Raw genomic sequence first — 22834 nt, forward strand, 5'->3', positions numbered from 1 at the left:
ATGTCTGGTATTAAAGACTCTGGAGCAACTTGCTGTGTCACATATTGGGCTATTAGAGGTGGAACCATATAGGAGAAAAGCTCATGCTACCTATCCTGATCAGCTGAGACAATTTTAAGATCTTGTTTCTGTTCCTCTGCCTTGCTAAAAGAAGGTTGTATTAGAGCTAAGACTCCTCAGTTTAGACCTTGTGTTCTCCATTTGCACTATCTCAAGGTTTGTGGGTGCAGATCAGTGTGCCAACAGGTCTGGTAGCAGTAAGAAATAAAAGAAAAGGTAGAACAAGAGGCCTTGCTGCCTACAGTTGGTATAACCTATGAGACAACAGCCTTGGGAAAATGGTGAGGAAACAAGTAAAACTGGAATAGGAATAGGAAGAATCTGAATTGGGGCAGGTTGCTCTTGTCTCAGCAGCCTGGAGCCCTCATGAGCTTGGAGTTTTCTCACCTCTTAATGCAGGCCAGCTAACTGTTCTCCCTGCTAAAAAATAGGATTTTGCTGTATGGCAAAAGTGAGAGTTTCCATTTCTTTTCATTTTCAGCACTCCAGCTGGGCACAGTCTCTGCATTCTTGACTTTGCCAGAGACTTTTTACTTGTTGGTGTTGCAGTACCAATACCAGTGAGAGAAGGGGTTCACTGTGCCAGGCACTAGGTATGCTCTAAAGTCAAAGATGACCCCCATTCCCCCAGGCCACAGCCACGCCAGCCTAGGTAAGGCATCATCTGTTCTAATTTAATTTCAAGGAGCCAGAGTGGCTCTCTTGAGCACCTAGGTCATGTTAGTCATAATGTAGATATATTTCTAAAATAACCACCTGGCTCCCTGAGTTTTCACTCCTTGTTCACTGAACATCCCATAGATGAGCATGTCCATTCTCCAACAACATCCCTTTCTGTTCAAAACTGCTTTCTCCTCATCAGACTCTCTGCTTGGTGCCACCAAGAGATGTGATCTCAAACCCTTGGATGCGAACATGGCATCTCTGCTTTGAGAAAAGGATGAAATGCAGTATGGTTTTGCCTAAGTTTAACGTATTTTGGCTTCCCAGTTAACACCACATCTGGATTTATGCCAGACTGAAGTTACAATACGTGTAGACATTACTCACAAGAGGCAAGGCCAATGCTTTAAAATAACCTCAAAGTTACTGGCAGAATGAAGCCTATTTTTCCAACAAAAATGACTTTGCTAAACACATTTGTGTTACGTGAATTTGGAGACCCTGCACGAAAGTCACAGAGGCCTCTCTCAAGTTTTGACTCCATGATGAATTGCATTTCCCTTCTTCTTTTGGCTTCAGTATGTAGTTTCCCTTGTGACCTGGCTGGAAAATGTGTGGTTGCTGGAGATACTGTTGGATTTCCTGGTGAAGGCCAGTCGTTTCTTCTTCTTCCTCCATGGCAGGCACAGGAGTGTGAGTGTAGAGAGGAAGATCTGACGGAAGTTTGCCGACACCAGGTTGTAGAGGATGGGGTTGATTGCTGAACTGACGTAGAAGAGGACGTTTGTCAGCATGTAGAAGTAGTGGTAGAAGTTGAAAAGGAAACTGGAAGAACAGATGAAAGATAAAAATCTAAGTAGATTGCAGAGAACCGAAATAATTCAGAGTCTAAGGGTGAGAACAAGAGCTGTTTTTTCAGCTAACCTTTCTCGGTTGGGGACATGAGCTTACCACTGGAGCATGAGCCACCAAAAACCATCTATGTCTTCAACTGGGACTGGACAAACATAAGTCAAAAGATTCCACAAAGCTCTTAACCCAATCATCATCACTTAGAAACTTGTTTATGCCCTGTTGCCGGATGTGATATTTACCTTGTGTGTTCACTTTGTCTTTGAAAATAGACCTTCTGGCAACTGAGAAGCCAGATGGAAATTTGTTTCTGTGTCATACATATACATTAGCCTGACTCTTTTTTGGCTGCAGTTTTGGTCTACAGAGCCTGCAGAAGATCCAAACTCCAGTAACAGATGCAGTTCTCTCCTCCCCCCGGCAGTGTGAGCAGCATCAGCTCATTCAGTTTGTCTTTGGGTTGGGATTTGTCTGTAATCTGGGATAGTTTTCTCTGTTCTGGGGGCAAGTTGGTGATAGTATGCTTTTGAAACACATCCTGAGCATCACAATATAATGTTTTCAACTAGAACTGGTTGAAAATGCTTAATTATCTTTCTTACTTTTGGAAATATCTTTCCCTGGGACAAAGACAGACATCAACAGCCCTGAGCTGGTGTAGCATTTATGAACAGCATGGGTCTCATTTTCAAGAATATATTCCTCAGGATCATTTATCTCAGTGGAAATTGCAGACCTTTGTGCTAGTCTGAGCACTGTCTAACAAAAGATAAATAAATGTGTGCAGGAGCACATCACCCATTGCTCCACACCCCCTCAGCACTGCCAAGGACTGCACGGCCCACCCAGCTCTTACAAACAGAATTTCTCTAGGTAGTTGTGAAGAATTAATGCAGGAAAAATTCGTCTTCTTCAAGGGCAAGGCACATGCATTTGTAAATGGACATGTCAAGCTGCTGCAAGCTCTTGGTTGGCCACCAGATTGATAGTTCACCATTCATAACGTGTCTGTAAATTCAATCTTTTCCTAAGATCACTCATGGCTTTTGAAAGTAGAAAAAAATAATATGTGAATGCAAGCACGATGCATAAATTCACACTAACTGCAGACAGACTGCTCTACCTCTCTTGCTCCAAGCAAATGCAATTGTTACATAATTGAATGCTGCTTTAAGTGCTTTTCATATAGGAAGGCAAAGGAGAAACAACAGTTTGTCCCACTGTGTGCCTAGAGCTCTGTTTTCACAGCTGAGGATAGATTTTGGATTTTATTATGGATGGATTCAGTTGACTTCTATATCCTAATTTACTATTTTTTGTGTTTGAAGTTGATGGAATTTTAATGTCTCGTAGTTGTTATACTTTTTAGTGTTGTAGGGGATTTTTTTCTCTTTTCCTGTCCATTGCAGGAGACAGATCCAGTCCCAGGGAAAACAGGGATGTAACACCATGGGAGGAGACACATGAGTGAATCTCATGGCATCTCAGGCTTCCTGGGTATGTGTCCCCAGACAGCTCTGCTGAGGAATCTGCCTTGACCCTGCAGAAAGGACACAGGGAGCTGCTGGGATGCCCTTGCACATCTGTGAGCAGCATGTGAATTCAGCACAGGCCTGCAATTATCCCTGAATTCTCTGTTAAACTGGGAATTTCCTAATCAGCAGCAACTGCTGGTATTTAATTTTGATCCACTCCCTGCAAAACCCAGTCAATAACCTGCCCCAGACTCAGTAAGTAGTGCAGTTATTCCCCCACCTGTGTAATCTCTCCTGTCACTAAGGAAATGTGGCCTCGTGGAGCTAAATTGTGTGTTGATGGGAGCTGCTCCATCTTAGTGCTGGGGATCAATATCTCCACCATGGAGACAGCAATCCACTCTGGATGTATTACAACCCCCTGTCCAAATGCCATTTCATCAGGGACTGTCAGAGAGGAATTGCTAACAGGGGTGAGTCTGTGGCTGCAGCCCACAGGAGGAGAAAGAGCTGATGATGCATTTTGATTCAAGCTTTGATTCAATCCTTCACCCACATCTGGGGGATTCAGAGGGTGAAACTAGAACTCTTCATTTGGCTGGCAAACTCTTAGAAATCCAAAAGGAAAAAAGAAAACAGCAATTAGGAGTTTGATGCTTTAACCCCTTGCATGGAGACACCTTTGCTCCCAGATCCTCACCTCCATCCCCATGTCTGGGGGTGCCCCTGCCCCAGCCTGACCCCCCACCCAGTCCTGGCATGGGGAGCTTGTCCCCCACGTCCTGACTCACTCTGTCCAGTGGCTGGAGGGCACATAGCAGAACATGAGACGTCGTATGTGGTAAGGGAGCCAGCAGACCACAAAGGCAATCACCACAGCACCTGCAAGGTATGAAAGAAGCCCATTACTTGGTGAGCAATTCTTCCTCAGGGTGAAAAAGGGACCTGTCCATGTGGTTTTTATTGCTGAAAACTGTTTTCCTAAAGCCCCACTTGTTCTTCTCCTGCTGTTGTGCAAAGAATTAATAACCCTGAGGGACAACCAGGCTGCAAATGTCTGTAAAAACAAGCACAACAGAAGTAATGGAAAAGAGCACTAAGCACAGGGGCAGTGACATTATGAACAAGAGAAGGTGCAGATGAAGGACTGCCAATGCCTAGTTCAAACGCTGCCTTAAATGAAACTCTATTCACATCTGTCCCTGTGTTTCATGCCCTTGTGGCACTGGATATCTTGTCCAAAGTACTTGCAGAGACAGTTAGGGTATTTTTTTCATCCAGGTAGACAGGGAGCCAGGAACACTATAATCCCATTAGTTTGTTACATGGAGCCATTGACTGCAGTCCCCACAGTGCTGAGGATCATTAAACAGCCTCAGGAGCTCTTTCTGGTGGCAGAGCTCGTCCTTTTGTTCTACATTTGTGCAATACCTGAGACAGGGAAAGCAACATTTGGGTCTGGACTTTGCCATAATAAAAATGACTAATTAAAAGGTAAGCAGAAAAAGACAATATGTTTTTTTTTTCCTTTCCAGATTCTAGCTGAGGGATGTCAAACAACGGAAAATAAAATGCAGCAACTCTGAAGGGTAAACGTGCTGTTGATAGAGTGCATTTGTCAGACTGGATTCAAATGGAGATATATCAGGCAATCAAGAGAAAGATTTGTTTCCTTTTCTAATACACATTTCAACCTTTGTATGAAACAGCAGAGTCCGAGCAGGAAATAAAGAAGTCTCAGTTAAAACATAACACAATAAAAGGCAAGAAGAAAATAAAGACTAAATAAAATAATTATGTTAATTTTTATCCCAAATTTGCTCTACAGACAACATTCTTGCCCTTTAGGTGACCTGTAAAGGGCTGGGAAGCAGCAAAGCTCCCATTGGGAGTGAGGCACCACCAGTGCAATGTGGATTTGGCACACGGAGCCAAAGGCTGTTTTTCCTTCTGCTTTGGGATTGAAAATATTTATGTGGATATATCCCAAACCCAGACACTGTCTTCCCACAAGTACTAAGTTGTAGCTCATGGAAGAGATATACAGATGTGTTCTCCTTGAAAAATGCAGTCCCAGAGGTTCAAGTCTGGTTGTTGTTGCATCTCCCCATCGCTGCTACTCAGCCAAGAGGCACAGGGGAGACTTCAATAATGGAATGGGGATGGACTCTGTGTCATGTTTTTGAGGGTGTCATAACAAGCAGAGTCACTGCCTAATTTGTTCAGAAATTCAGTAATCCCTGGTTTCAAGCTCCATACTCATAGCCCTACTTCAACTCTATGTTCTCCCTCTCTTATTAAACACATAGTAACAACAGAGAGGGTTCTGTTCTTTTAGCATCAGCCTGAATGGTCTGTAGCAACATCTGCCAGGAATCCTGCAAAAGCCATTTATCCAATGAAGATTTAGGCAACTGAAGGGACATGTTTTGGAAAGAAGGCTAGAGGGTCTGTTTTTAATTCTCTTGTCCAAGCGAATTCATTTTTTCAAACAGAATATTTTTGGCTGCTCTATGGTCATAGTGATCACAGATGTAATTCATCACTAGACAGCCTGCAGCCCTTCAGATGCCATCAAGCAAATGAATTTGACCTGTGCCTGATCCTTCCCTGAGGATCTTTGATGGGACTTCAGTGGGAGAGCCCCTAGATGACGTATGGCACAGAAGTGGAGAGATCCACTGGGAAGCACAGAGGGAGCATCCTGCCTTGCTCTTTCACATTTCTGAGCACCTGCTTTTGGCTGCCTCCAGAATGTTATTTCTCTGTTGGATGACCTTTGGTTTGCCCTGGATGGAGCAGCCCCCCATGATTCTCCACGAGATCCCTCTCAGGGACTGCAGGAGAAGCAACACTCTCCAGCCTCTCCTCCTCCATCCATCGGCCTCGAGCCAAAGGGAACAAGCCAACATCTCAGCTCCAGTCCATCTGCTTTCCCTGTGCCTGCACAGGATTAGCAGGATTTTCAGGCTGTGAAAGCAGCTTCACAAATGGCTCCAAACACAGGTTCATTCAGGCACATCATAATTTTTTGCAGAAACCTCCCTGCACTGGCACTTCTCAGCTGCTCAGCCCTGCGTGCAGCTCTTTAAGAACGGCAGGATCCGGATTCTTTCTGCAGCCAATTTCAAGAATCTCACACATCTGCCTGTTAAATTTACCAACACGTTAAATGAAAGTGGTTTTCTCCTGGTAAATGATCTCTGCTTCCGTTGCTCAGGCAATGCTGTGCCAAATAATATAAAGGCAGGGATCTATAGCAGCAAAAACACATATTGAGAGAAATATCTGCTTAACCTCAGCAATTAAGTAATCTGTGGTAATTCTGTAATATCACATGCAATCACTCTGCAATTAAAACTCTATTAAACATGTAGTGAAGTGCACTGGAGACACTTAGAGTCTGATTTGGAAGTCCCAGCTGGGTGACACACTGTGCAGTTCTTTGCCATGCAGATTAGGAGGCCCCGACCTGTATTTATCACCCTTAATCCGTATGTTTCCATTTTATCATACAAGGGATCAAGCAGATTTAGGGTGGCAATCCTGCCCTCTTGGGTCTCCTCTGCAGGGAGGAATATGAAATGTGGGACTGTGTTAACTTTCAGCCAGTACAGTGTCTTTCTCTCCCAGATACCTGGTGCCTTTTGCTGCTGTTTTGTTCCGCCCTGAGCATGTGCCTGTCAAAATGGTTGAGCTGTAAAACAAATGTTGGGCAAGGTAGCTGCCAAAATCATATTTTATTATTGCTATCAGCTCCTAGGATGTGTTCTCCATCATCAAAAGCTCAACATGTGAGCCTCTTTGGTGGAGTAAGGAGCAGGTTAGCCTGATGGAGCTGAGCACAGCAGGAGAAGAAATTGACCCAACACGTGATGGGGTGACTGTCCAGGATGGTGTTTGTGAGGTTGGAGATTTCCTGCTTTTATGTTTTGAACTAAAAATAAACCAGGCCCATCCCTCACTTCTAATTAATTCAATGAGGCTTTAATAGGAGCAGAGCTGCTCCACGAGCTTCTGACATTTCCCATATTTGAGCAAATGTGGTGCCAAACCTTGAGGCTGGGGAGCAGAGAGGAGACCCCAGAAGGTGACCCTGGTGTGCAGAGTATGCCAGAGTCATCTTTTCATCAACCTATGTCTTAATTTCTCTTCTAAATCAAACTTCCAATTTAAATGTATATTAAACCCTGAATTATTGCATCCTGTGTCTTTCTGTTTTGTCTTGTAATGACTCTGTTCTCTGCCTGTTTCAACTGCATCCCAAGGAAGAAGGGGAGAGGAAGGAGGAGCGATGGAGGATGTGCCCTGGTTTGTTTATCCTGCAGAGGGAAACATCAATTCTGAGTGGCATCTTTTTCATTGTGTAAAAGAAGATTTAAACTGTGCCAGTCTTGATTTTCAGACTAAACTGGATGTGGAAGCAATCTTGGAAAGTAAATTATATTAGATCACATTGAGTATTTTATTTTACCTTGTGTATGTCCTGAGGCTGGGAGACAGCCCTTCTCCAGAACCAATATCCTGGAATATCCACGTTTGGTTAGCATGAGGATGTGTAAGAAAACCACAGCAAGTGCTCGGTGGCTGGTTTGACTGAGCACAGGAGTGATGCTCAGGATGGGTTTTCATCCCCCTGTCCCTTCTCTGGGGCCATCTGAGGCTAAGTGTGACTCAGAGCACTGGGACAGCGATGGGTAAGCGCCACCACTGCTGACTCACGCAGGACCCCAGGGATCAGGTGCAGAACAAAGCACTCAGCTGGTGTTTTCCTCCATGCTTTAGCTATCCTGTCCCCTCCAGGGTTGTGATGAGTCACAGCCCTATGGCTCCAGGGTGGTCCTTGGCTTAGGGTATCCCCCTGTCCTCTCCTTCTTACTCTCAGGAGAGGGAGAAAAGAGATGCTGCTTCCTCTTATAACCACCTCTGCTACTAAGGCCTCCAGAGGAGCCCAGATCCATCTTTCCTTGATAGCTTAGTGCAGATTATTTCAGTCAATTTATTTCCTTTCCTTTGCATTTCAAGGGGAGCTGAGACACATACAGATGGGGAACAGGGCATATAATTCCTGAGCTGCCTGGGGATGCACTGACCCACCTGGACAACAGTTCTCAGCCTTTTCTATGTTTCAGCTCATCAGGGCCATGAGTCTCCAACGCTGCCAAAGGGATGCACACACCAGCTGGTACTAATAAGGTATATGACAGGTTATGGGGCTTATGCCAGGGTTTTGCATTCATGCTGATTTTTTTTGAGAAACAGTCCTTGTATAATCAAAACTCCTGTTTTTATATACTTATTTAGCTGATGCCATTACAAGAGAACCTCTCACAAAGTGCTGTTTGATATGAGAGATGGTAAAAGCTGGGCCAAGTGTAGTCATAGCTGGCACTGCCTAAGTTAGACCTCGAGGTGCTGTTTATATTAACGTGATGCTCTACCTGACAGGTCATAGATAATATTTATACCAGAGGGCCCCAAGCTATGGATTGTGGGAGCTGCAAGGGTAGGTATGAGCCCAGTAAAATTAAAACTACTCATGCTGGTATTTGGGTCATAAGGCTATGGAATAAATGATTTCCATAAAAGTCGATAAAAATCAGCAGGGATTTGGAACCACCAGAATGCACCAGGAGTACTCAGGAGAGCAAAGAAGGAGAAACTGGGAATAGCAGTGGAACTAGGGAGCCCTCAGCCCCTTTAGACACCACAGAGCATTTGCTGGATACAATCCCCCAGTGCTGTTGCACATATTATTGAGAAGTGAAAACATTAGTTTTGGCTCCTTAATTTCTATTCCCAGCACCTTCCTGCATCATTTTCCTACTTTTCTCCTTCTGTGGGAGGATTGTCTCTTCTTTGGATTAATAGGGTAGACGATGCTATCTTGCTTGAAAGGAGCCGCGTTCCCCTAAATGCTTCTTTGTTAATGGCAGTGAGACTGCAAAGTGAATAGAAAAACCTTTTGGCATGCAAAATCAACATCTTTTACTCAGACTATATTCTCCAGTCCTCATTTTCAATGGTTTGAACCATTGCTCATGCTGGTGGTTAAATCATCCACGGGCACCACTTTCATCCATAAGGAGTAAGGCAGAAAATACAGGTTAAGCCAGCCCAAGAACAGGCTCCAACAAGCAGTACATCACCACTCTCCCAGCACAAACTGGGGGCTCTTCTCAAGTTTCCTTCTAAGAAAGAAGTAGTTGCTTGATTCCATTTAAGCTTCCTTCATGCCATTCCCCCTAGAGATGTCTGGATGTTTGCAGGAGAAGGAAGAAACAAGGAAGAAAATTTCCCCTTTGAAGGATAGATAAGGGCTCTCATCTTCTCCTCACCAGGTTCAAGGCTCTTTCTATTTGGTAAGATCAGGTATAACCCAAACTGGCTTCCTCTGCAGGCCCTTTCTTCTTTGCCCTCCAGTTCTGAGTTTCACATGTCCTTGTTCCTCCCAGAACAGTTTCTGCTCACCAGAGGGACCCTAGGGCTGTATTCACTGCATGCTTCGACAGTGACTAAGGCCCTGGCCAGACTTTATGTTTAAAAACATGTTAGTTAACTTTTTAAACACTCACATTGTCAGGGTTTAACACCTGGAAAATCTGCTTGCAGGGCATGACCAGCTCTAGAGTTGTCTGCAGAGATGCAGCCACAAGAGCCTGAATCCCAGTAGGAATGCTGTGCCAGCCCAAACTGTGGTGCTAGCAAAGGGACAAGTCTTGGAAGAGGAGGAAAAAGAGTCCCCCTGCCCTGAGAGATGCAGCCACCCCCTCTTTTTGCTCCTTGGATGGTGTTTATAGAGCACTCCGATTCTGGTCTCTTTATGTCACTTGGCAAGCTGTAAAATAAACCTGTAAGTACAAACATCTCTGGGAAATATATCCAGCTGATAAATAGGTAATTTATCCTCCTGAATTTCAATGTGACACTTCAGCTGTTAAACTCAGCTTCCGCTTACACTTAATGCCACAGGGATTTTGCTGAACTCCACTTGGAATTGCTCAGACCTTTTATTAGGGCTACAAACTGGCATGAATTTAGTTCCTTTCTTGCAAAAGAAATGATTCATCCACAAATAAATCTATTTTCCTTTGAATATAGGAATTATGAAATACAACTGTTGAAGGGTTTTCAGACTTGTACTCTTGTGTGTATTGTGGCTGCAAAGGGTGAGCTATTTACTATTCCTGTTTGTAGGATGGTTATGCTAAATCTCATTGCAATATTCTTCTCCTGAAATGGATAACTCAGACTTGGAGCATTTGTAGGAGAAATGAATGAACTGTTCAAAATATTTGTTCAGAAGGGGAATTATTAATGCACAAATTAATGAAATGCATGGACACATCATTAATTCTTGGCCTTTATCTTGTGTTACTTGACAAAATGGAGAGACCTCAAACCCATAATTTAAAAATTCATAGATGTTCAGTATAAAAAATATGGTTTGACTTCATCTGCTAAAAAACATTTTACTGAGGCATCACCAAGCCAGCTGTGGGAGACTGAAGGATATTCTTTTAATTGGTTAAAGCTCTAAGTGCTTTATAATTGCTTTCACTAAGCAGCTTCTGTAACACAGCAAATGCTACCTGGAACTGATTACATTTTAATAGGCTTAGCCAACGTCCATCCAGGGACATGCAAAGCCTCCCCTTGGTGTCCATCAATTTGTCTCAACGTCATTATCAGAGCTCAGCTGTGCCATTCAATAACTCCTTCCTTCCATCCACATGGGATCTGATCTGACAGGGAGGTACCGACAGCTGCTTGGAGGAGAACTGGCTGCAGGCAGGTGAATTGGTGGAGATATTCATCCATAGCACAAATCTCTCCCCTTTCAAGAAGACATCTTTGCTTTCAGCCTGAGCCAAGCTCAGAGATTTTTGAGCAGCTGTTTGGAATTGTGAGGCTGAGATGGGGAAGGTTTGTATTGGTCTTTATGTCTGGATACAGGACACAACAGTTGGTGCAGTGTAAATGTGGTTTTACCTGCTGAAGGCTCCTTGTTGCATGCAGCAGCTCTGCTATGAGGAAAGGCTGAGAGAATTGGGGTTGTACAGCCTGGAGAAGAGAAGGCTCCAGGCAGACTTTCTTGCTCCCTTTCAGTATGTTAAGGAGCTCCAAGAGATCTGGAGAGGGACTTTGGACAAGGGCAAGGTGTGAGAGGACAAGGGGACATGCCTTTAAACTGCAAGGGGGAAGGAAGGGTTAGATTGGATATTTGGAAGAAATTCTTCCCTGTGAGGTGGTGAGGCACTGGCACATGTTGCCCAGAGAAACTGTGGATGCCTCATGCCTGAAATTGTTCAAGACCAGGTTGGATAGGGCTTGGAGCAACCTGCTGGGAGGTGTCCCTGCCTATGACAGGGGGTTGGAACTAGATGATGTTTAAGGTCCCTTCCAGCCCCAACTGTTCTATGATTCTATGATTGTTCTGATGTGTCTGTGTGTGATTGTGTTTGAGAATTGTTTAGAATTTTATCAAATGATTGGCATATCAGGCTATGCAATCAGAGAACATTCACCCTTCCATGAAGCATCACACATCCGAGAGACTCATCACCCCAGGAATAGTCACAAAAATTGGAGGTGTTTCATAGTTGGAGAAATGGAAGGAATTGGATAGATGAAGGAGTGTATGAGATCTCTTGATGAGAGGTATTTTTAACAACAGAACTGGTTGCCCGGTTATCCTCACAAAAGAGCTGGGAAGCTGCCAATGCCTGGAGCTCTCTGAATCTGGATCCTCACACCTGATGAACACTGACAGCAGAGAGGGAATTACAATCAGGAATCACAAGCTTAATGAATTAATGAGGTGGCTCCCAGGCAACAGGGCTGACACATTCCTTGATCCTGATCACCCTCATTATTTTGTACATGACCAAAGTCAGACTGAGACAAAAAAAACCAAATAGACAAATGCTACCAAAGAGAAGGAAAAGGATGTTGTGGATGTTTTGAATGAAGCTGTTAGCCTGACCACTTTTAGCTTCTATTTCAGTGCAAAGAAATACATAATCTCAGTAGATTTGGAGGAAAGAAGAAAGAATTTTGCTGCCCTGCACACCCTGAACTGCAAACATTTCTTTCCTGAGCACTAGTTTTACAAGTTCTGAAACATTTCATCCGAAAACAAAACCAACCTCTCTGTACTTCAGGGCAAAGTTCACTTTTGGAAATGGAAAATACTTTGACCCCCATGAAGCTCTGATTCTGTGCCAGCAGTTTTATTAATGGGGACAAGTGCCATTTTTCTTTTTCTATCCTCTTCCAGAAATGAGCCTAGACTGTGTACATGGTTTTGGCTGCCATGGATCCCAGGATAAATTATATGCTTCCTTGTGTATTTTTCACTGTGTTTCAGACAGCTCAGAGGCTGGTTTATTTAAAAAAAAATCGTGATGATCAGGTGATAAAAGTAAATGTGAATCAAGCACCTCCAGTAATCAAGTGCATCTGAAAAATGAGAAGCAGCAGGATTTCACTCACATTCACTAGATAATTAAAGCATTTCTGCATGATGGAGTGAATCACAGACAAAACTGAGGGTGGATTTTTCATTTGCTGGATCTTCCTCAGCACTGGAAAGCAACAAGCAGCCACTCTCTCACTGCCTTCCCAGAAGGGCTGGGAGCTCAGTCCTGCTGCCTGGATGGCCCTGCAGAGGTGCATGGAATATTTGGACATCACTGCCCAGGGGGGGCCCATGGTGTCATATCTGACCCACTTTTGAACTATTTCAGGCTCCAGACTGAAACCCTCCCTTTTGCTAACTGTTCTCAGCTTTTGCAGTACACAACAAAAGCAAAAATTTGCCTGGAGAAGAAGAGGAAGAAGAAGAAAATTACTCATATTGTTCAGAAAGAGAAGGGCTGTTTTGCAGTGCCGCAGAGGAGATGTGGACCTGTGGGTGAGGGGTGCACTTCTACCACTGCTGAGTGATGCCAGGTGTAAATTTGGGTTTCTCTCTTATTATTCATGAAGAGCTCTCTGTTCTTGATGATCAAAGAGTACACAATACTAAAAGGAGAGAGAGAGGTGTGAGGTGGTGCAGCACAAGTGAGAAAAGGCAGCTTCTCACTTAATGGCAGCAGGCAGAAGTGTTAAGAAACAGAAAAGGATAGCAGAGAGCAGAATCCTTCCAGGCTCTGTGCCAAAGCAAGGCTCCCTCCTCCTCCTGCTGAGGGTGGTAGTTCATTGGGGTGCAGAGCCAATAAATACACACAGTCCAGCAAGATAATTATGGGCAACGTTCTCTGGGTTTTTCTTTTCTTTTTCTCAGTAGGTGTTTGCCAATGTGGTGTTTAAAGCCAGGGATGCACATGGCATGGGCATAAAGAGCTGCACGGGATGCATCCCTCGTGAAAAGCAGCTGGAAAAATTCTCATGGAAGTTCTTGGTGCCTCTTCTAAGGGATTTGTCTCCTTGTTGGAATCACAGCCTTGGCAAAGCACTTTAGCTACCAAGATGCCCCATCCCTGGAAGTGTTCAAGGCCAGGTTGCAAGGGCCTTGAAGCAACTTGATCTAGTAGAAGGTGTCCCTGCCCATGGCAGGGGTTTGGAACAAGATCAGCTCAAAGCTTCCTTTCAACCTAAGCCATTCTAAAAGAACCAGTCAGAAAGCTTTCTGCTAACAAACTCCCACCATCTAATGTTTAAAATCAGTACAGGCACTCTTTGTTAGCTATTTTGGGTACTATTTTTGACCAGCTTTTGCTTTACCATCTGTAAGCTTAAGCTACAAGATTCTTTGGTCTTTTCCTCAGCTTATTTAATTAAGCTGTCCAGTATTTTGCAGTACAACTCAATTTCTGAGTGCAGGATCTTTTATTTAACCTCTGTCTGAACCAAAGCTCTGCAGAACAAGGAAAGAAGTGAAGTGATATATGCAAAGTGTAAGTTGCTGTTGACTAAATCATTAAAATGCTGGGCTAGTTTTGCTTTTCAGAGTGTCTGTATGTGAGCAGGTCTGTTCTTTAACTTTGCATATCAACAAGCAAAAGCAAAAGAAAAGAATCATAGAATTTTAGGGGTTGGAATGGACCTTACAGATCATCTAGTCCTAACCCCCTGCCATGGGCAGGGACACCTCCCACCAGAGCAGGTTGCTCAAGGCTCATCCAACCTGGCTGTGAACACTGCCAGAGTTGGGGCAGCCACAGCCTCCCTGGGCAACCTGTGCCAGTGTCTCACCACCCTCACAGGAAACAACTTTTTTCCTAATATCCAGCTGAAATTTCCCCTCCTCTAATTTGAATCCATTACCCCTTGTCCTTTCACTGCAGTTCCTAATCAAGAGTCCCTCTCTGACTTCCCTGTAGCCCCTTCAGATACTGAAAAGCTACTCTGAGGTCTCCACACAACCTTCTCTTCTCCAGGCAAAGGATATTTTGGGTGAAAGCTTTTACCAATTTCTTCAGGTTCTATTTAAGACAGCTCTAGCCAGTCCCATGCCCAAAGCAGAAAATACTTACGCAGGACCCTCACGCCGTGCTTCAAGGCTTGCACACGACTGGGCTCCATGGACATGCTGAGCATCGTCTGCTGCCCACCAATGGTGCACACCTGGTTTTCCTGGGCAGCCTGCTTGAACATGACTATGAGCTGGTTGGCAATGATGGTGTTGAGCACGGAAATTACAACCATGGGGAACACGAAGGAGATGAAAGTGTTGACCTGCAGGGAAGAGATGTGGCACGGTTAAGGGATGAGAAGGATCAGTGGAGCAGGAGATTGTTTTATTTCTCAAAGAACAGCCTGCAGTGGAAATCTTTCTCTTACTCAGCTGGTTTTAGTTTTTGAAGGTTTATTGCACAGGGGGAAGACTCAAATGCCACTGACACACGTTCATTCATGTGGGTCCACACTCAAAAAATGCAAATTCATTCACATCCAAATACAATTTTCAGTGCAGTTCATTGCCAGAAATGTCTTGACTGAAACATGCCGTTGATCTTTTCATCTCCCCAGCAGCAGGATGCTGCTTAGCTTTCATCCTGCATAGTGTGACTTCTAAATAACACTATCTTATTGTCTTTTTCCTTTTATTATAAGCACTCCTTGGGATCTCTTCTAGGTTCTTTTTTTTTTTTTTTTTTTTTTTTGTGTGTTCTGCCCTTTCCTTGTAGATTTAATGACAGCGTTTTGTTATCTCATAACTGAGTTAGCCAATAAACCTTGTGCCTCAAAGGATTAAAATTGATCGGAATAAACAAGTGGAAGTTGTAATGTTTTTAGGACAAATTATTGGATTACTACAGTTTTGATAAAATTAAATGGAGGATCGAATTAAGCAGTGATTGAATCAAGTGGAAGTCACTGCTCATGTCAAATGCAGGAAGGCTTTGTGAGGGCCTTTTGGGCTGTCTAGAAACCTCAGTGGAGCTGAGCTTGACAAATGTGAGCCGAGGGAAATAGAAGCACATGGAGGATTTGCCTGCGCATCGGTGGCAAGACTACCATGGAGCTGCTGTGCTAACCCCAAGAGCTTCTCTTCTCTGCTGTCCAGCTCAGGAGGAGGCTCAGCACATCACTCAGATGAGGGTGGGACAAATAATAGCCCTTTAAATTTGTAAGATTTCAAACTATTGACAAGAATTAAACTGTGCTGCAAATTTCTGTGGAAGCAATTGCATTAAAAGCGATAAAACGACAAAAAGATAAAACTGCTAAACTCAGAGGGAACTCGCCTGGTGGTAGGGCTTCAAGGCATGCTGGGTTCTTCCCCAGGCAGACACACATATCTTGCACCTCAGTGATATAAAACACAGAAGCAACTGTCCAGGGAAGTCTCATCTACAGAGAGATGCTCCATTTTCTCAGCTGGAGACAACATCTGTTCACCCACCCAGCCCTGATGGACCAACACCTCAGTGTACAAGACCTGTTGTACACCCAGTATCTAGTGCAGAATTGTGGTCTCTGCTCTGTAGGGATTCAGAAGTGCCAGAGGTGAATGGAAAGGATCCAACTACACCCCAAGATGCTACAAGGGATGTGCAAAAGAATTAAGAAGGACATAAGCATATGGGAGCAGGTGCACCAGCAATCAGAAGCATTTTCTTTGCCCATAAATCTGAAGATGAAACTCCCCTTTTGGTGAAGACAGGCTGTGTTGTTGCTATCAAAGTTTCCTTTAGATGGATCAACTCTCCATGCAGCTTTGTGCTCCGGAGCTCAATGTGTTACACAGAAGTACCAGCTGGGTTTCGTCTCTCGCAACCCACATGGTGAGAACATCATCTCTCGTTTCTGCTGGTAATAATAATAGAGCTCCTCTGCAACTGAGTGAATTCCTAGATACACCCCACCATTACTAGTTGTTAATGGCCTCTTTTGTTAAATAGAAAGCAGTTTTCTAAGCTTCTAAAAGATCTCACAGCCTCCTGCATATAAAGAAGAGTTATCTTTTGGAGTTGCCTCCACAGGGTAAGACAGATCATTAAGCAGTAAGGACCAACTTCTCAGCTGGTACAAAACAAGAGAGTAATTTGTGCTTGTGAAGAACCTCCTGCATTTATTTAACCTTCCTGATGCAGTTGGGCTGTGCTGGTGCACACAGGGGTGAAATGATTTGCTCAGGTCAGACTAAGAAATGAACCCTATAGTTCCTCACTCCAATTTCTGTGGCTTTAGCTGCCAAAGGCCCCTCTTTTTTCCAAGTGCTAAGCAATGTTTGCACACCAGCACAAGGCAGCACCTAACACTGGAAACACTTTGCTCTGTCACCTGAGATTCAGAGTTTATTGGTTTTCATTCAAAAAACTTTGCCCAGCTATAAATTAGTCTTGCTTAATATAATTTTGCAGAACTCAGAAAGTATTTTCTGAGCTTTCTTAAAAGCCTTAATTCATTCTAGAATTGCATTGCAAAGCCTTTTAAGAGATTGGGAAATTGTCTAGAATAGCATTGACTTTCCTTTTTATGAATTGTTATGGTAAAAGTGTGAATATTGCATACTTTCTATGAAAAGATTTATCTAAAGATATTTTCCTGGTTTTGATTTATACCAAAGCTCTCATATAGCTTAAAAAGGTAATCAATATTTTCCCCAGAAGCAGAATGCTTTAATTTGTAGATAGAATCACTTGCAAACAGACTCTCAAGGACCATTAAGGCTAGAAATGCTGATTTCCCTCCTGCAAACTCTCTGTATTCCATGTTTTTCTGTTTAGCTGCTTGCTGGGCTGTGTGAGCCCAGACACCAGCACACTCTGCACGTCACTGCTGCAACACTTCATTTCCAGGTGACTTTGCACACTGCTGGAGCACTATTCAAATCCAGTGGAAAATTTCCCACCTGCTTCAAGAGGAGCTGGTCTGAGAAACCAGAACTACAAATTCAAAGATCTTGAAGAGCAGGAAGACTTGTACAGGTGTTTAGTGGAATTCTGTACAGCATGGAAACTCCTAACACCAGTAGACTAAAGTGGCTATGGCTGTTAGTGAGCATTTATGGGACTCTTTGGGTCTTTATATACCTTTACAGGCCAATCTGGTCCTGGGGAGGGCTCAAACAGTGTCCAGGTTAATTTTTGATCTGAAAGTCTCATGGCTCACCATGGAAAGAACAGGTTGTGTGTTACTGGATCTACACTAACTCCATATTCAAGGTTGTTTGGATGCACAAGCAGCAGTCTGGCCTCATCTCTGCTCTCATCAAGCACAGTTCAGTCTGATTCTCCCCTCCTTAATAGAGAATGCAATCAGTTTTAATGACTGATGTGTTTGCATCAGTGTGAACCCACCAGACCTGAGGTTTCTGCCCAGCACCACGATGGGCAGTGATGTGCAGAATGAGCTCAGTGCAGAAGCTCAAAGCCATGCATGGAAAGGCTTAGCACTGGCTGCTCTAGTCTAAAAACCCACAACACACAAACCCCGTGACTGTGTGCTAAATCCTCATTAAAAAAAAAAACAACAAGAAAATCCAATACTACAATGTTTGCCACTAGCAGGACAGAATGAAACACTAACCCACTTCCATGCTGCTGTCACTCCTGTAATCAGTGCAATCCTAAATGCTGTTCAAGCACCAGGCTGGCAGCATCTGGGGGATGGGATTAGTCCTCAGGACCAAATTGTGTTTTGTTTCATATAGAACAACCTTCCCATCCAGCACTGCCCGAGCAGTGACAGTCAGAGACCCAAATTGCTCTTCTCTGGTTGCACTGTGTGAGATGGTGACACTGCAGATGCCACTGAAGGATGAGCTCCCAGCAGAAACCTCAGCCAAACCCCTGTCCCCACAAAGGCATGTCTGGGATATCTGATCACTTGACACCTTGGTGGTTGTGGGGGTTGTGGCCCAGGCACTGAGCCTCCTTGACTCTCTAATGATGATGCACTGTTCATCCCACCCTTCTCTTGGAGCTCTGTTGCCAAAGGTGATTTAAATTCCAGCCAAAACAAGATGCATTAAAACTACACAGAGTTTTTCAGGACACAGGAGACAGAGCAAACCTGGGGATGAACCTTCATAAGCTCAAGAGGAGTCAAATGGAAATTTATGGAAATGAAGTCAAACTTTTGGAAAGGCAAAAAACAGCAGGTATCAGCCTCACAATCTGCTCAATAAAAATCAGACTTTGCATAAGGCTAGAGAATTCAGCATGATGTGAGTTTTCTTCTTCCTTCCAAACAGGAGCATGGGAGAGACATGGGAGAAGGGATCAGAAAAACCAAGGGATAAGAAAGTAGAACTCAAGTCTTTTGTACAGAAAACTGCTCCCCTGGCTCTGCTGAGCTTGATGCTGACGTGACTCACTTTTGCCAAATCATCCCTCAAATTATTTGGCTGTGTGGTTTCCCTGAGTTACCACTAAAAGCAGCCATGAGCTTGCTTGCAACTGTGATGGAGAAGATGAGCACAGAACTTCACACAGAGACTCCCCAGAGGGCTTAAACAAGTTCTGTAAATCAGAAGTTTTGCAAAGATTTCTTCTTTTGTACTCCAAGGTACACAGGTTTAGAGGAACACAGACTCAAAGGCCCCTTTGGAAGAAGATGGTTTTTCCATCCCTCCTACAAGCCCAGACTTCTCTCTTAGATGTATCTTAAGGGGAAGAGGGGAAAATTTACAAATATTACACCTGTTACAGGCATTTATGGATCACCTTTGCTCCCAGCAAAACTCTATCACTTGAACCACCTACAGCTGATTGTTCCCAGGGTCCATCAGCACATGGTTTTGGAGAGGCACAGAACTGATGAGTGAGGTCTTGGAGCATGTAAGTGTTTAAAATTAAAAAATGAGGCTAAAGTCTCTTTTGGAGCTAAAGTAGCAAATTGAACACTTGAAGTATTTATGACAAAACTAGCAAAGAATCAGAACTTCTCACAATAATTTAATTGAAATAATTTTGGTGAGGAATCATTCCATCCCTGAAATCCTAAGAGATTTTTGAACATGTGTCTTGTCTTTTCCCTCGTGCCTTTTGTTCTAAATAGGTAAATAAAGTCTCCCAAAGCCAATGCAGTGTGAAGTGCCAGTCACAGCATCAGCATGGAGTGCTGCACCACACTGGTGCATCCCATAGAGCTGCAGCTGGGATACCTTGGTCAGCAGGAGCAAAGTCCCCAGAGTGAGATGGCTGAAACCTTTCAGTTTTCTGCTGGGGAGGATTCTCAGTGCAGAGACTCTTGAGGACATGCCTAGGGAAATGGTTGGGAAACCCCAAAAGAGCTGAAAACTACCCCAGGAGGAGATGCATCCTTGCTGGTTTCCTGGAAGTGATGATGGAAAGGACTGAGGAAAGAGCAGATCATTTGATTCGTAGTTTCGAGCAAATCTATTAAACCACAGAGCTGCATTTTAACAATCTACCACATTCTGCTTCACCTCATTTCCAATGGAAATGGAAAGTAAATTATCCTCCCCCCTGACTGTGGAGGCAGTATTGTTAGCATATGTCAATCAGGAAAGCACATTCTGCTACATCAACATTTGGCTGCCAAAAAATCTTATTTGACTAAATGTACTTTACAAAATTACTAGTTATCTCACTCAGTAGCCAGAATTAGCATTTTTTTTAACCATCCAGTGGATAATTTCAGCTGTTAATAAGCACAGTACTGCATTCCAGGATACAGCAATCTATGGAAGACAAAGCAGGAAAGGGGAAGGTGCATATAGTCTTGGGATGCTGAAGGGAGCATTTGGCAATGGCACTTGTGTTTGATGTTTGCAGGATGTGTCTGATGAAAATTACAAAGGTTTCCCCCTCCCCAGAATATAAATCAGCATCTAATTAAACCCCATCTTTGCATAGCTCTCTAGATTTCCATACCAAGTGTCTTGTGGTTATCAGGTAAATGCCATTCCTTAGATACAATGGGGCAGGAGAGGTTTGTGTTTGTGATTGAAGAAGATTGTGATTGAAGAACCAGTGCTTTTGGAGCCAGTAACTGGTACAGGAGGCTGGAAAACTGCAGCCTAGTAAGGGAATTCAGCTCCTCTGGAATTTTGTGAGGGGAGCTGTACTGCAGGGTATGGGTGCTGAGGTAAGTGCATCCTGGTGTGGGTGCACAAATCCTGGATAAACAGGAATAGGGCCAACTGCCAAAGCCTGTGTGTGGATCTGGAGCTCTAACAGTGTATCCGAGCAGGAGCTTGACCTTTACACATTGCCAGTTTTAACTCAGGCAGGTTTGCCTGTCACATTTTATTTTTGGTGACTGCTATCTCCAGCAGCCCTGACAGTGTGACACAGCTGTCACCCTCGGACAGAGCATGTCCTGTAACGTGGGTGGGTGGCACTAGGTGCCCTGTGCAGACTCACTTGGCAGTTGCCAAGTCCCCTCACAGCACCAGACAGTGTGACACAACCCCCCCTGCCCTGACATACAGAAAGACTTCATCATCTGGGTGAAATGACCCTCCCCTTGCCTCCTAAAAAAGGACAGTATGCAAATATCTGCATAAATCCTGGTGATGGGATATTAGATCTCATAATTAGCTTAACAGGTAATCAAAGACAAGATGTCAAAACCCAACTAATATTTTTCTCTTTAAAACATCCTGAGAAATGACTGCAAAAGTCTCTGGTTGTTATCACACCATATGCCTTGTACCTCTTCTATCCAATTATATAAGTGACTATGGATTCCATACACCTTATCCATGGTAACAGCCTGAATTGCTCTAATCTCATCCCAAAGAGCTCCCCTGTTCACCTCCAGGAGCTGTAGATGTAGACCAGAGAGAATGAGGATCACCTTCCCTCTGCCTCAGGGAGACCTTTTCAAAAGTGTTGAATATCAAACCCAGACATTTCAAACAAAGGTTACAGTGATGTGAAATGTTGCTCACAGTCACAGGTATTGATGTCAAAATGTATGATCAGCTATGAATTACAAAGGCAAAGCTTGAAGCCAGGACACAGCTGTGTGGGAACAGGGGGATGGATGGCAGTCACAAGCAGCTACAGCTCAGGGAGCTGGGGGCAGTGATGTGGGTGTGAGCCTCATCTGAGCATGGACATGAGCAGGACATCAAATGTGTGTTATTCAGGGGAAAAAAAACCCAACAAACCAAAGAAAAGCCTGGAACACGGGCACATCCTGCCCAATCCATGGCTGATTAAATAGCTCAGCAGGTTTTGCTGACCTCAGCTGGCATCAGCAACAGGAGCTGGAATTGACCAAACCTCTGTATTTCAGACCTCTGCAGGAGTCCCAGTTTTAATCTGGTTTTGGATGGGATCTGGGAATGGGGGACTGCAGGTGCTGTTGCTTAGGTGAAGAAAGAGAGCAGAGTAGTCTGAAGATAAATTAGCAGGTGGAGCTGATGGATGGTCCCAAGTCACCAGACTAGTTCCTGTGCCCATAATGCTGCTGCCCTGAAGCCATTAATGTCAATGACACAGGAGCTCAATTAATTGCATGGCAAGGATGTGTGAGCATCTGTTACTGACATACCCATTTAATGGCCCCTCAAAAGACAACTCAGAGGATAATGCAAAAGACTTGTACTTCAGCTCTGGCTGCTTGGTGCTCTGAAGGTGCTTCAGGTTTTGTATTGGTAGACACTTAGATCAGAAGAAAATGCATGTTACTACAGGCTTAGGGTGACCATGTGCACTGGTTGCAGTCTGTGCTGTACTTTGAGATCTACAGGGTGCAAGTACCTGCAACCCAGTGCAAAGCAAGACTTGTTCAGTGCAACGTGGCAATGCACAGGGCAGTGGCCCTCTCCTCTCTCTGTGCTGGCTGGATGCCCCTGGTGCTGTCTCCATCTGGCTAACACCAGCCATGAACTCTTCCAAAGGGCTTAATTTAGCTCTAGCATCGAGATCAGAAGGAGGATCTGCTTCAACTCTCTTTTCATTAGCATTTTGTGCCTGCTCCAGAGTAGTGATGTTTTCCTGGTAACATGCCTCATCTCTTTAAATCCATGGCCATCACAGAGAATGACCAGGCAGCATGGCTTAAGGTATTAGGAATAACCAACTTGTAACATTTTCCAGCCTGTGTGTGGTCCCACACTGATGAACTATAATGGCAATGCAGAGCAGCTAATGATCTTGAGAAGTTGTGTTAATCACTTACTCTGCAGGAGTTAATCAGATACAGAACAGATGGAAATAAATTGTGTACTGACAAAAAAATATCCATCATATCTATGGCAAAAACATTCCACCAGCTTTCTCATTCATAAACTTCCCTCCATGGAGAAAACATTTGTACATAAGAAACAACATCTGATGCAGAACAACTTAAATGGGTCTCTTGCTCATGATGGGTTGGCAAAGATGTCAGAGCACTGAATAACGGTGGCA

The 22834-nt window shown here is 44.0% G+C and overlaps 1 protein-coding gene across 1 annotated transcript in view; it reads right to left on the reverse strand.

The window, feature by feature from the left end:
- Positions 1-1160: 1160 nt before the first annotated feature.
- Positions 1161-22834, reverse strand: part of LOC103811820 (neurotensin receptor type 1-like) — a 52089-nt gene continuing 30415 nt past the window's right edge. Inside the window, 3 exon segments of the mRNA XM_009084817.1 lie at positions 1161-1548; positions 3842-3932; positions 14531-14732. Of these exon segments, the coding sequence (XP_009083065.1) occupies positions 1299-1548; positions 3842-3932; positions 14531-14732 (543 nt within the window). The 3' untranslated portion in view covers positions 1161-1298.

Source organism: Acanthisitta chloris, unplaced genomic scaffold, assembly GCF_000695815.1.
Source record: "Acanthisitta chloris isolate BGI_N310 unplaced genomic scaffold, ASM69581v1 scaffold8191, whole genome shotgun sequence".
NCBI classification, from domain to species: domain Eukaryota; kingdom Metazoa; phylum Chordata; class Aves; order Passeriformes; family Acanthisittidae; genus Acanthisitta; species Acanthisitta chloris.